The 15,050-nt window shown below is 44.8% G+C and overlaps 1 protein-coding gene across 2 annotated transcripts in view; it reads right to left on the bottom strand.

The window, feature by feature from the left end:
• Window positions 1–14,584, bottom strand: part of PDE8A (phosphodiesterase 8A) — a 144,567-nt gene extending 129,983 nt beyond the window's left edge. For both annotated transcript variants that reach the window (XM_052659942.1, XM_052659943.1), the window contains exon 1: window positions 14,367–14,584. In XM_052659942.1, the coding sequence (XP_052515902.1) occupies window positions 14,367–14,573 (207 nt within the window). In that variant the 5' untranslated portion in view covers window positions 14,574–14,584. The remainder of the gene's footprint in view (window positions 1–14,366) is intronic.
• Between the last annotated feature and the right edge of the window lie 466 nt (window positions 14,585–15,050).

The following is a 15,050-nucleotide window of genomic DNA, read 5'->3' as shown; positions in this document are numbered from 1 at the left end:
AAGCAATCCAAGTGCTCACCAGCGGATGAACGGATAAACTAGATGTGGTGTGTGCATACATGGGATATTACTCAGCCCTAGGAATGAAACTCCGATACATGTTACAACATGGATGAACCCTGAAGACACTGTACTAGGTGAAATCAGCCAGTGACAAAGCGTAAGTACTCCATGGTTCCACTTGCATGAGGGACCTGGGGTAGTCCAAAGGCAATGGTGGCTGCCAGAAGCTGGGGAGGAGGAAATGAGTTTAACGTCTGAAGTTTTAGCTTTGGAAGATGAAAGGGTTCTAGAGGCTGACAGAGGTGGAGACTGTAGAAAAATGTGAATGTACTTAATGCCACTCAATTGTACACTTAAAACTGATTAAATTGGTAAATGTAATGTATACTTTATAATTTTTTAAAAAACCATTATGTACTGTATAATCTAATTTCAGTGGGAAAATGTAATTATATGCACAGATAGATCGGGGGAGGACAGGCAGACAGGGGAGGGAGAGAGGGAGGAGGAGAGGGAGGGGGAGATAAAGAATCTGGAAGGACATGTACTAACATGTTATAGTAAGTGATCTCTAGCTGTGGAGGCACTAGCTAATTTTCCATACTCTATATACTGCCTCTGTAATAAGACAGGATGTTGTATAAAGAAAATAGGAAAAAACATAAAGAGTATAGATTTGATTTCACAAAAATATGAAATGTTTACGATTTTAAAAATATTCAGTAAAGAGAAAAAGACTAGAGAAAAAGATATGCAATAAGCATGAGCGATCAAAACTTAATTCCCAAACACATTAGAAAGCTCTTATAAAATTTTTTTAAATTCTAAAACCCAGAGAAATAGTCAACAGACATAAATTCAGTGAAGGCAAAGTTCAAGTGTTCAAAACACACTTGGAAAAGAAAAAGGTAACCATGAATGAAATAAATTATAACTAAAATACCAATATAAAATATTACTCTCCCACAATCAGATTGCTGAAAGCCTAAGAAGTACTATCATATGCTCCTGTGATGTTAAAATCTGATCACATCTTTCCGGAGGGCAATTTAACAATGTGGATCATGAGCCTTTAAAAGTTAACAGTCATGGGACTTCCCTGGTGTGCAATAGGTAAGAATCCGCCTGCCAATGCAGGCGACACGGGTTCCATCCCTGATCCAGCAAGACTGCACATGCCTCAGGGCAACTGTGCCCGTGTGCCACAAATGCTGAGCCCACACGCCTAGAGCCTGCGCTTGCAACAACAGAAGCCCCCTCAATGAGCAGCCCACACACCACAGCGAAGAGGAGCCCTGGCTCCCAGCAAGTAGGGAAAGCACGGGCGCAGCAACCAAGACCCAGAATAGCCAGAAACAGAGACAAAAAAGTTAACAGTCACAGTACTATGACTCACTCACACATGGAACAGAGGAATCTCAAAAGCATAACGCTAAGTGAAAGAAATATAAAAGAGTGTATACCACATAATTCCACTTATTGTGAAATTCTCAAACAGACAAAGCTCACCTACGGTGGGGGAAGAAATGAAAAGGTGGCTGCAGGGATGGCCGGAAAAGAGCCTGGGAAGGAGCAAGAGTGAACTTTCTGGAAAGACAATATTCTAACCTTGACAGAGGTTTGACTTACACAGATAAATGTATGCATCTGTCAAAACTCAGCAAATGCACAATAAATGTTTATGCATTTGATTGCACATAAATTTTATCTCAAAAGAAAAATCTAAATACTGAACTCTAATTAATGATATACACACTGCAATATTTTAGGCAAAGTCTGCTGCTGCTGCTAAGTCACTTCAGTCGTGTCCGACTCTGGGCGGCCCCACAGACGGCAGCCCACCAGGCTCCTCTGTCCCCGAGATTCCCCAGGCAAGAATACTAAAGTGGGGTGCCATTTCCTCCTCCACAGGCAAAGTACAGATGTCTGCAATTACTTTAAAATGCATCAAAGGAAAGGAGGTAGAGACGGCAAGAGACTGACACACAGTTGCCTCCTGGTTTCTGCGGGGCACTGCTTTCAAGACTCCCTCAGACACCAAGTCCATGGATGCAGAAGTCCCTTATGTGAGAGGCACCAAAGTTACACATAACCTAAGTACAGCCTTCTGTATGCCTGTACTTTGAATGGTTTCTAGATTGCTTATACTACCTAATACTATGTAAATGTTACATAAATTGCTGGAAACACAATGTAAAGGCTATGTAAGTCGTTACCACAAGGCAAATCCAAGTTTTGCTTTTTGGAACTTTCTGGATTTCCCCCATCACCCCCTCTCACACCCTCACTGGTTGAATCCCCAGAGGTAGAACCCACGGAAACAGATGGCTGAGCATATATGATAAAGTACAGTAAAGAACATATATGATATGCAAGTAGAGTAAAATGCTACCATAAAATACAAGAGTTGGGGGTATACAAACTGTTTTGTTCACTGCAAAATTCCTTCAAGAATTTTGAGATATTGTCTAATGAAATGTTAGAAATACTGAATAATAGTCAACAGCTACAAGGCAGTCCTCTGGAGTGCTGGAATATTCTCTCCTGGTCTGGGTGGTCATTACATGTAGCATATATGGGTACAATTCAATGAAGCCATACTCTTTAAGATTCTGTATACTTTGCTAACTACATTTATACCTCAAAAAATGTTTAAATAAACAGCATTCAGAATAGGACTTTAAAGCATATGTAATTAATATACTCAAAAAGATAACAGAGTATGCTCTAACCAAAAAAGAAAGAAAACCATGAATTAGCAGTTATAAAAAGCACACACCATAAATCCTGAACACAGAAACTGCCCCATTTAAAAACTCAATGGGCTAGATAGCTGAGCAGACCCTGAGGAATGAATCAGTGAGCTAAGAGAGTTCAAAAACCTTTACAGATGACAGCATAGATGGGGAAGTACAAGCAGTAAAGAAATACAGCACAAAGATGTGCCTAACGCCCATCGTGGGAGCAAGCTGCAGAAAAAGTGAGGAAATGGGGGAGTGACAATTCAAAGACTAACAGCTAAATGTTTCCTAGAACTAATAAAGAACAAATAAAGAATAAAACTATGAAGAAATATCTTTAATTAGTTATTTAAAGTAACCTACATGAACGCAAGGAAACATACCACCATTTTACACGTAGCTATCTCCTGATTATGCAATTTAAGTGATCCATGTCCTTTTTCAAGTTTTCTAAAAAGAATATTACTTTTGTAATGAGAAAAATAAAAGCTTACTTTTTTGTTTTCGTTTGTGGGGCTTTTTGTTTTCTCTTTCATTTTTAATTGGAGGGTAATTGCTTTACAATATTGTGTTGGTTTCTGCCGTACAACAATGTCAAGCAGCTGTAAGTATACATAGGTCCTCTCCCTCTTGAACCTCCCTCCCACCCCTCCATGCTGTCCCAGAGCATGGGTTGAGCTCCCTGTGTTACAGAGTAACTTCCTATTAGCTATCTATTTCACATATGGTAATATACATGTAAACATGTATGAAATAAATCCAGAACCAAGAGACAAGAAAGGCTTTTCTAAAAAACTCCCCAACCTCTCTTTCCTCTGGCTCCTACCCTATGCTATGATAGTGAACCTGTTGCTGAAAGAAGTTACCACAAACTTGGGCAAGTCATTTGATCTCTTTAAAGTTCTGCTTCTTTTAGGTCTTCAACAGGGAAAATAAATGCTGTTCTTTCTACTTCATAGGAGTTTGGAGAACATCAAATGAGATAATGGATAAAAACTGCACTCAGTAAAATCTGATTTCTCTTGAGATCAAATAAATATTTCCCCTTTTAATGAAGATTTCCGTGGAGAGAAACAATTCTGAGACTCACAGTCCGAGAGAACAAACTTCTTGTTACCAAAAGGGAAAGAGGGGAGGGATAACTCAGGAGTTTGGGATTAGCAGATACAAACTACTACATACAAAATAAACAGCAAGGTCCTACAGCACAGGGAACTATATCCACTAACTTGTAATACACTACAATGAAAAAGGATATATACAAACGCATTCACTTTGCTGTACCCCAGAAACCAATACAGTGGAAAGCAACACAAAGTGCAAACCAACACACAGTGCAAACCAACTGTATTTCAATTTTTAAAAAACAGCACCCAGTCACCTGGACAGCACAGCACAAACGGAGGCAGGCTATCAGTCCTGAGCCGCAGACCCGGCCCAGCACCCCTCGCCCCCTGAGCCCGCTCCACTCCCCAGCCGGTAGGCAGGCCTTCCCTCCTGTCCCAGAGCACAGCCTGCGTCCCAGACCACCTCGACCACCGCGCTGCCACACCTCGTGCCTGGCCCAGCACCACAGCCCCAAGTCACGCCCCACCTCCAGCTTCTCCTCGCGCCGCCAGTGCATCTTCCTCCTAAAACTTCATAGGATATATTCATCCTGCAACCACAGTGTTGAGAATGAAGATGCTGAGGTTCAGAGGATGGGCTCCGAAAGCCTCGACCTGGCTTCCAAGCCTCCCCTCCTGCCCCCGTCAACTTCTCCCTGTGAACAGCCAACTCCAGCTCTAGCGCAGGCCCAGCCCCTCTGGCCTTCCGCCCTCTGGGCCCAGACCAAGATCCTGCCTGCACCCTGAACACCCACTCCACCCCTCAGGTGCCACCCTCACTTCCAGGTCAGAGTCCCCACCTTCCCAGGGAAAACTACTTCTGTCCTGAGGGCAGGGCCTCCTGCTTGGCTCCAGATCTTCTGTAGGAGGCACTCAAATCAACCTGCCAATCATTTCAGTCCGTAAAATAAACTTTCTCTGCCTAACAATTTTATAGTAATTATTTCTCTGGGTTTTCTTTATAGTTTTAATATCTATATGCATGTGCATATCACATACATTCCTACATAATATACTGCTTAGCTATTAATCTTTAAAAGGGTCACACTTTACAAATTCCTAAGTTTTCTTTCAACATTGTTTTGAGACTGATCTATGTTGACACCTGTAGCTATAAGCCACTCATTTTTTCGCTTGTTTTCCCTGAACTTTAAACTTTTTCTTTTGTATTAGGGTGTAGCCAGTTAACAATGTTGTGATAGTTTCAGGTGAACAGCAAAGGGATTCAGCCACACACATGTATCCATTCTCCCGCAACCCCCACTGCCATCCAGGCTGGCACATAACACTGAGCTCCATGTTAATCCATCTATTTTCAAAGCCGAAAAGCATTCTTTTGCATAGTACAACTTATTCATCCATTATGTTGCTGAGGGACACCTTCGTTTTATCAAAAAAGTTGCTATTATCAATCAAAGCAATGCTCCTATGAACATTCTTGTACATATCTCAGCACACATGTATTTCTAGAGTTAAAACTGCCAGGTCACAGGGTCACATGTTTAGCTCTCCTTGGTAATGACAATGGTTTTCCAAGCAGTTGAACTGATTTACACTTTTACTTACACTGTTGAAGAATTCCTCAAAAATAGTCAGGCTTTTAGAAGACATGGAAGCAACCTAAACATCCATCAACAGAGGTATGGATAAACAAGGTGTGGTACACATATACAATGGAGTATACTCAGCCATTAAAAAGAATGGAATAATGCTGTTTGCACCAATATGGATTGGATCTAGAGACCGTCATACTGGGTGAAATAAGTCAGACAGTGAAGGAGAAATATCCTATGATATACCTTACATGTATAATCTAAAAAGAAATGATACAAATAAACTTAAAAAACAGGAAGAGACCCACAGACTTGGAGAACAAACTTATGGTTGCAGGGGTCGGGGGAGGCATGGGGGGCAGGGGTAACTGGGGAGTTCGGGACAGACACATACTGACAGGTTTGAAATGGACAGCCAACAAGGACCTATTGTATAGCACATGGAACTCTACTCAGTGTTGTGTGGTGGCCTGGATGGGAGGGAGATCTGGGGGAGAATGGATATATGTGTATGTATGGCTGGGTCACTTCACTGTTCACTTGAAACTGTCACAACACTGTTAATCAGATATACCTCAATACAAAATAAAAAGTTAAAATACTGTAAGGCTTTTAAACATTTGCCCATTTGGTGGGTATAAAATGTTATTTCATTGTGGTTTTAATTTGCATTTCTCCAATGAGGCTGACATCTTTTCACACATTTATTGGCCATTTGGTTTCCTCTTTAATGAGCTCCTTGTCCAAGTCTTTGCTTATTTTTCAATTAAGCTTTTTCTTATCTATTGTAGGAGTTCTAGACATAGTCTGAAGACTAATCCTTCATTGGTATTAGGCATCTTTCAGTTTATGGTTTCCTTCCTTTTCACTCTCTTTTGTTGAGAAGTTCTTTATTTTAACCTAGTTGAATTTATCACCCTTTTCCTTCCGGTAAATGCTTTGCATAATTTATTTAGCGCAAACAGGAGACTGTTCTTCATTTGGGCTTCCCTGGTGGCTCAACGGTAAAGAATCCACCTGCCGATGCAGGAAGCACTGGGTTCAATCCCTGGGACCGGAAGATCCCTTGGAGAAGGAAATGGCAACCTACTCCAGTATTCTTGCCCGAGAAATCCTATGGACGGAGGAGACTGGCGGGCTACAATCCATGGGGTGGCCAAAGAGTCGTAGGTGACTTAGCGACTGAATAACAGAATCCAGAGACCATGATGACACATTTATAATTCCTTTTAATACACTGTTAAAATGAAAACTTCAAAAAGGGAAGTTATATAAACAATTAACTCATGAAAACATTCACAAAATGACTAGCCATCAAGGAAATTAAAATCAAAACCACAAGGACATATCACTACACACCCACCAGAATGGCTAAAATTAAAAGACTGATAACACCAAACTGGGGCAAGGATGTAGACCAACCAAACTTTCATTATACACTGTTGGCGGGAAGGTGAAACTGGGGAACCCTGAAGAAAAGTCAAGCAGTTTCTTAGAAAGCTAAACACATTGGATAATAGCTATCCTATGACCCAGCAATTCCACTTCTTGACATTAACCCAAGAAAGATGAAAGCACATGCCCACGTAATAATTTATACCAAAATATTCATAGCAGCTGTACTCTTAAGAGCCGAAAATGAAATGCAGGCCTAGCATCCATTGACAAGAGAATGAGTAAGTGAACTGTGATCCAGTCACACAACAGAATACGACTCAGCAAGAAAAAGCCACCCACTGACTCATGTGACACAGATGAATCTCAAAACTACTCTGCTGAAGCCTCGACAAAAGAATGCGTTCAGGATTCTACCTCTACGAAGCCTAGAACAGACAAAAGAATACATTCAAGATTCTACCTCTACGAAGCCTAGAATAGGCAAAAACAATTTATAATGGAAAAAATATAAGAACTGTGGTTGTTCATGGGTAGGGCTAGGAATGGAGAAGGAGCACAGAGAACTTTCTGGGGTGACAGTAATATTCTGTATCCTAACAGAGATTCTGAGTTACACAGGCATACACATTTGTCCAAAAAAAAAAAAAAAAAGACAAATTTTGAATTCTAGGTGATATGCATAGTAAAGTGTTTAGTATAAAGTTAAGTATATTGATGTATGCAACTTACTTGGAAACGGCTCCAAAAATAAAACAGATTTCTGGGTGGATAGAGAAATGATAAAGCAAACAAAGGCAAGTGTTACCAATAGAATCTTGGTGGTGGGTACACATGTGAGAATTCTTTCAACATTGCTATACGTTTGAAATTTTTCAAACTAATAATATATTAGGGGAAAGATGAAAATATATTTTTAAAAGGAAGAGATTTGCTGTAAAAAATAAGCGGAAAAGGGTTTCCCTGGCAGTCCAGTCCACACTGCCAATGTAGGTGGCTTGAGTTCGACCCCTGGTCGGGGAACTAAGATCTCCCACGCTGTGCAGCACAGTCAAAAAAAAAAATTAAATATAAGCAAATATATTTAAGCAAAGTTTGTCCTTGAGAAAGGTAACTGAAAGAAAAAGATCAATCCTTACATGTACTGGTGCTTTGGAATTTATAAAACATATGCACACAGACTATTTTAAATGATCTTCACCAAAATCCAGGTATTCTAGTCTCATTTTATGCTTGAGAAAATGTGGGTCAGAACTTGCTAAATATCACACAGCTGGTACCTCATGGTGCTGGCTTTAAAAACAAATACCTGTGGCTCCTCCACTTCTACTCTTTCCAACACACCTCACTTGGGAGCTGCTGTAAACCTCAAACGTGTGAAGACCACGTGTAAACTGCCCATGGGCCTCCAGCCCTTTGCGTGTCCCAGGAGCAAAGGACAAGGCTGAAGCAGTGCTGCACTGACGAGCAGGACACGAAAGGGAGATGCGCGACGACAGTCAATGAGCACGATCTTAATCAAAGGTGAATTTTCAACCCACACGGAATAAAAGCTGACCATCCTCGCCCTGTCCATGGGGGTTCTCCAGGCAAGAATACTGGAGTGGGTTGCCATGCCCCTCCTCTTCAGGGATCTTCCCGACCCAGAGACTGAACCCGGGTCTCCTGCAGACTCTTTACTGTCTTAGCCACCAGGGAAGTCCTGGGGTTCTTTGAGCCCATCCAGAAAGTGTGGGGAAAGCTGAGCTTGCCTTCCCGTCTACACAGATGAAGCCTGTAGCAGAGAAACTCCAGCACAAGACTTGTCAAAACAGCTCTCTCACAAGATACTCCAGCACTCATCTTATAGAGCAGAACAAAAGCAGAGCAGAGGGACGGGACCCAGGCACGTTTGCTCAACCCTGACATGGCCAAAATGAGAGGCAAAAGCTTTACTAATCACCCTGCGGATTAATCACTGGCTTCAGGGTATTTTGGCTTTTTGTTAAAGCATAACACACCCCAATAATTTCTGTTAAATTTAAACAGGTGAGATAGATCCATGGAACAGAAATAAAAGCACTTTCAGCCTTAGAGACGGGTGTATTTATCCAAACACCTACTCAGTGTGCCAAACGCTTTGGAAACTGTACTGAAACCAGTACATAGCCCTTGCCCTCCAGAGGCCTATCATCAAGCAGCAGGCTTGGGAGAGAAATCTGAGCCCACGAGAGCTATAGGGGAGGTCCCAAGAGTAGAGGAGAGTGCAAGTACCACCAAGGGCTCAAGGCAGGATGTGTATGTGTGGAACTGGGGGCAGAAGAAGGGGTGAGGGGTTGCCCTCCAGGCTGGCTCCTACGGAGGTCCTAGCTAAGGAAGGCTACCTGCAGCCTGAGCAGGAAAGGGAGGAGAAAGCAGCCCCGAGGGATGCCTGCCGACTGATCATAGGAGTTAAGAGGGGAGATTAGAGGGCCTCACAGAATGCCTGATTGGAGGCATTACCTGGGACAGGGCCAAATACAGCTGCAACTTCCGCAGACACGAGAACCTAAGTTAGGGCTGGAACCAATCTCCCCAGTAAATCAAGACTTGAAATTTTCATAACAGATTCAGGATGCCTGCTTAAAGCCCAGGTGGTCCCATGATCTCAAAGCTGAGTGGGAGGCCAGAGAATGGTGGATCTAACACTGGGACAGGTGGTTGGTTATCAGAGCAACCAGCCAGGAGATAAGCACCAGGAACAATGGATTTGCATCCCTGCTTAACTGTCTGGCCCTGGGTGAGTTTCTAACCTCCGGCACCTTATCTGCAGAAGGGAAATGACACCAGCCACCTCACAGGGCTGAAGAGAGATAAGGTCCACAAGGCATCCAGCAAGGTGCCTACAGTACAGGAGGCATCGAGGAAAGCCAGGTGCAACTCGGCCGAAGAGCTTGCACTCCCAGACCTCAGAGTCCGAGGCCTCCTACCACCAACCCCTGTGCGCACAGAAACCAGGCAGGAGCCCCCAACAGTGGACACACCCAAGGGCTTACCCATCCGCCAGTCACCTTCTCCCTCTGTTCTCTGATTTCTTTTTAATTTTTAAAAATACTCTGTCCTTTAAGGCATTTTAGGTAATTCTCAGATGACTCCCTCACCCCATGGCCTTACATCCCGAACCATCCCCTACGGAAGAACCCAATCCAAACAGGCAAGCAGTCCAAGAGGTCACCAGCATCACAAGACACTTGACAGGGAACGTTTGTGCCAGAAGGGGCCGAACACTCACTCACTTCAGAGGGAGAAGGTCAAGGCTCGGCTGAGGGTAGGTCTGAGCTGACAGAGCTGTGACCTTCATCACATCACTCTTTTACAGTCATGGTGGTAATGACATTAAGCACTAAAAAAAAAAGTGTATAATACAAAGTATTTTATGTATATAACAGGCATCCAAGAAAATTTTAAAAGCAGTTATCTTTATAGCTAGGCTTAGCGAGATAATGAGATTCTATACAGCAAAAGGCATAAGAACACAAGGATTAAAGAACTCAGAGCCCATGAGCTCAAGATAAAATTCTAGTCACTTACTTCAGGAATAGAAAGTTGGGTCCCATTTTCTCAACTACACTTTTACAGGCAAACTTTCAGTAATTTATATAATCTATAATTCAAGGGTCAATGACCCTACTGGGGGGCGGGGGGGGGGGGCGGGGAGAGTGGTCACCCAGGTCTCACAAAAAGAAAACTTCACTTTCTTTTAGGGAAATATTAGAGTTGGATTAATCCACTCTGTATATTAACAACAGACAACAAATTTTACTCCAGAGCTAGGAAACACTAAGAAACCAGCCAATTTTGATGGCCTAGGGTGATTCATGTCACCAGTTTTACGGAGGATGGTGGGCTGGCGGGGAAAAGGAGGGAGAAAAGACTAGGAAGAAGGGGAAGGTGGTGAAAAACAAGAGAAAACTAGGTGGAAGGAAAGAAAATGACACAGCAAATACTAGAGAAGGACAGCCTGAGAGCTGACGGCAGTAATCCCTGGTTAGAGGTCAGCGTTGGTCGCGCTGTTACCGGTCACCTCTGTGTACTGCCCACCCAGCCGTGCTAATCCTTAAGTCTTCACAGGGAAATCTGGGCTCACCAGAGCGAAGATGGATTATTTCCTGGGTATAAAAGCGTTAAAAGAGGAATACCAGACACTTCTAAAAACTCAAGTCTAAATTCTATAGCCTTCACTCTAGTTAAAACTAGCTTCTATTTCTCCTTTACTAGGACTGGCTGGATTTTCCACTTCTAACAGCCTAGTTCACACAATTCTCCAATTTAACCAATGTCTGTGGAAGGCCTACTGTCTGGGGCAGGGCGGGGGGGGGGGGGGGGGGGGGGGGGTGGAGCGGACACAGCAGAACAAAACAGAGGAGCTGCCCCTTCACAGGGCTGATGAGTGACACAGCGGGAGGGGCGGGCCCACCTTTAGTTGTTCCCTGTGGGTCTCCAAAAAGGGAGCGGGGGGAGCAGAAGGTCTCCTTGGACACTCCCGCCCCCACATTCAGATCTTTCAAGGGCGACTCAGAGTCCTAGCCAAGGAGAAGGGAAACGGAGTAAATCTAAAGACTGACAAGAAAATATTAAATGTTACAGTTAAAGTGCACCCTGATTCAAAACAAAACAAAACTCTAAGTGTTCAAACTGAACACTGCATTCATTATCTGTAACCACAGAGACTATAACTCCTGAAATGAATAAACAGCCAGCGTATTTTTAGTAATACTTAAATGAGTTCATAAAGATGAGCCAACCTCCTGTGTTACGAGATCCTGAAGTACCTTTGGAATCATTAAGAAGCAAATTATATTTATTGAGTGGTACTGTTCTGTATATTTCTTGCACTTTGAATACTGGTTATCTCATGTGAGGAATCATGACTTAACATGTGGCCTGCCTCAGATATACCTCAATAAATGGGCTCCATAATCAAACACGTTTGGGAAGTGTTGCACATTCTAAACACGGCTTGGAGGTTCACAATGTGTTTTAGGAAACTAAGTTTTCTGACAAATTCTGTATTAAAGAAATCTGACAAATTTAACCTGAGCCAGTATTTCCCAAACTAACTTGACCACAGAAACTTTATTCATTTAATACTTATTAATGGTCCACAAATTGCTTCATGGAACACACGTGGGATACGCTACAGGTGCATGGGACGCACTGCCTAATTAATCTGAAAATGTAACTGATTATCAATCTCCCAAGCATTCTGATGAACTGGTGTTTACTACATGGTATAGAAATACAAAAACTTCCCCAGTGAACTTCTGACTGGAATTCACTCAATAAGCTGACTTACTAGATTTTAATAAGAAGTTATTTTTTAATGAGCTAAAATGGGATCTTCGTATGTTTATATAAGGGAATTCACTGTGTAATGATGTGACTTTGCTACATTGCTGAAAGCTTATCTTCTCTAAACATGGGTTTTTAAATTTCCAGAACATACTGAGTTCTTAATTTCAGAAGATTCATTCCCTTAAAGAGAAAAACAGTGAATTAAAAATATGCTGATATTTACCTCTGCCCATCACTTGACAGGGCGCGACCTGGCGACTAAACCACCACCATCACTTGATTTGGGCTTCCCTGGTGGCTCACTAGACAGGCCTAATTACAAACATCTGTAACTGAGATGTGGCATCAACATGTTGGAGTTCATGAATAACAAGCATGGGACTATTAATTCTGTGGCTGTGGTGTTATTTATAATTTGGCTCCTCTTCTTGAAAAACTAACCTTAAATCCTGCACCGGAGGTTTTATGGAATCCAATTCCAGTGGCTGAAAAAGTTTCATCATTCCGTTAACAACAAAAATCAAACTCAACATTTATTTAGCACCTATTATATGCATGCCACTGGATTAAGCACTGTAATGATGAATGTATTTTTCTGGGTCCCCACTCAAGACAATGGTCTGACAAGACTCTTAGAAACTCAGGGGTCCTCCTGACAATGTGGGTGGCAGAGAGCAAACTGCTGCACTGGAGATGCTTACAAGACACCTGGGTGAATTTAGGACATCCACAACTGCCCCCAGTAGGCCAATAAGACACAAGACTTCTTGAAAAGCTACTGGTGTTAACTAAAAACTTACTATTACTTAATGCAAGATAACCAATATCAGATCTGGGTCAAAAACTTGAAAGCAGTTAAAGCTTCGCTGTTCAACTTCACCTGTTTAACACTTTAAAAAAAAAGAAAAAGTCAGTTAGGTAGCTTAACCCACAAGCATTACAACGGTATTAAGTGCAGCTTAGGTAAGTAGTTCACAACTATCACAGGGTTCTTCAATGACTCTGTAGGACTCCCAAATGTGATGAACAGAGTGAACCTGAATTTTCAGAGCGCGTAGGAGAGGGGGAGAGTGTTGCATCTACGTTATGCAACACTGGAAAAGACTTTTCACTTTCATGTAGAAAAAGCATGATGACTGCTGGAAATTTAAGACAGAAAATGAATCAATTTCTAACCCTCTAACTGGAAGATCTAGCAGTAAGCAAGAAAATCAAGACAATTCTACAAATGACACAGCAGCAAAGAGACTGATGAGCCTCAACAATCTATACAGCGTGCATACAGCAATATTTCCCCCTAGATTAATACACAAACAAAAGCATGAATTCCAGGTCTAAAATTTCAAATCAGAGAACCAGAGAGCGTCTGCAGTCTGTCTTCATGAACTTTTTTCCTTTTTAAAAAAAGGAAAAACACCTTTCCTTTAGAAAACCTTAACAAAGACGAAGCCCAGAAACTTTGGCAAAACACAGCCAAGGCAACAGGCGCTGGAGAAGACACGCAATTTTAAAAAGTTACCAAATGTCCCAGTAAGACTGGTTGATAAATTAACTTCGTTCTGCTGAACGCTTCAAAAACTGCGTTTTTGATAGTATTTTCTAATTACACAGGCTTTAAGAACAACATGTATGCTAATAAACGGGGACCTCAAATACATGTGCAATGAAGCAAAGCTGATATTCCAGATTACATTTTAAATAGTCCAAAGAAAATGGAAAACTGCAACTGCAGGCTTGCGCAAAGCCCAAACCGGGAAAACACAACTGGGCGGCAGGGTCCAGTACCCCGGCTTCGCAGGCTGGCCGCCCTTCCCTTCCACCCGGAGAACCAGAAGAACAAAGTTCACACTGACTGAACGTTCAGGGTCGCGCCAGAATATCGAGGGGAGGGGGAGGCGTCCTCCGCACCCGCTGTCTGGTAGGGAATGGATTCAAGCGCCTTGGTCAAGTTCACGGCGGTTCCTCGCCCCAGACGGCGCGACAGACGTGCCCCGGGAACCGACGCCGCGGTTCAGGGAGCGTCCTCCTGAACAACTCGGCTAAGCGGGGCCCCCAGGACCGGGGTCAGTCCTCCTCCCGGCGCCGCCCCGGCCAGGACGGTCCGCGGGCGTCCGTCAAAGCCGGCAGAGAGGGCACCGCGGCCGAGGACGGAGCCGCGCCCGGCCCTGCGGGAAGGCTGCCGCCCCGCGGGGCCCGGGTTTCACCGCGGACCGCAGCCCCGGAGCCGCCCGCCTGCCCGCCCGGCGCCCCTTTACCTTGCTGCCGCTGCCTCCGCGAGGCTCGGACTCTGCGAGGCTGGAGCCGGGGTCCCGGGTCGAGGCGGCCGTCTTCTGGCCGGGTGGGAGGCTCGGCCCGCCGGGCGGGAGCGGCGGCGCCGCGGGGCCCGGCACGTCCTCGGCCTCCTTGCCGCCGGGATACACCCCACGGCTCTCGGAAATGTGGATGCTCGGGGCGCAGCCCATGCTGGCGGCAGCGCCGCGGACACGCTGGCGGGCAGCCGCGATCCGGTCAGTAAACGGCCCGCCCGGCGCCTCGGGGCCGCCGCGTGCGCCGTGTCATCTCCGCCTGGGCGGGCGGCGGCGGCGAGCGCGGGTCTCCCGTCAGGAAGTGCGGCCGCCCCTTTTATCGCGGTGCGGGCGCGGCGGCGGCGGCGGCGGCGGAGGCGGCGGGGAGGGGGCGATGGGGCGGGCAGCGCACCGCGGCCGCCCCTCCGAACATGCCCTTCCAGAGGAGGGAGCCGCCGGCCGTCTCCCCTCACATCGCCGCGCTCGCCTCTGCCGCGCCGCGCTTCCGGGGAATTTCAGGGGAGGAGATTCGCGCTCTCCCGGCCCGAGAGCCGACAAGTCCCCGCCGCGCGAGCGACGCCGCCCTCGCCGTGAGGCGACCCCCCGGGGGAGGTGCGCTCCCGGCTACGCCCGCTCCGGCCCCGGAGGCGCTGT

This window comes from Budorcas taxicolor, chromosome 21 (genome assembly GCF_023091745.1).
Source record: "Budorcas taxicolor isolate Tak-1 chromosome 21, Takin1.1, whole genome shotgun sequence".
Taxonomy (NCBI): Eukaryota; Metazoa; Chordata; class Mammalia; order Artiodactyla; family Bovidae; genus Budorcas; species Budorcas taxicolor.
This window is presented reverse-complemented; position numbering and strand designations above follow the sequence as displayed.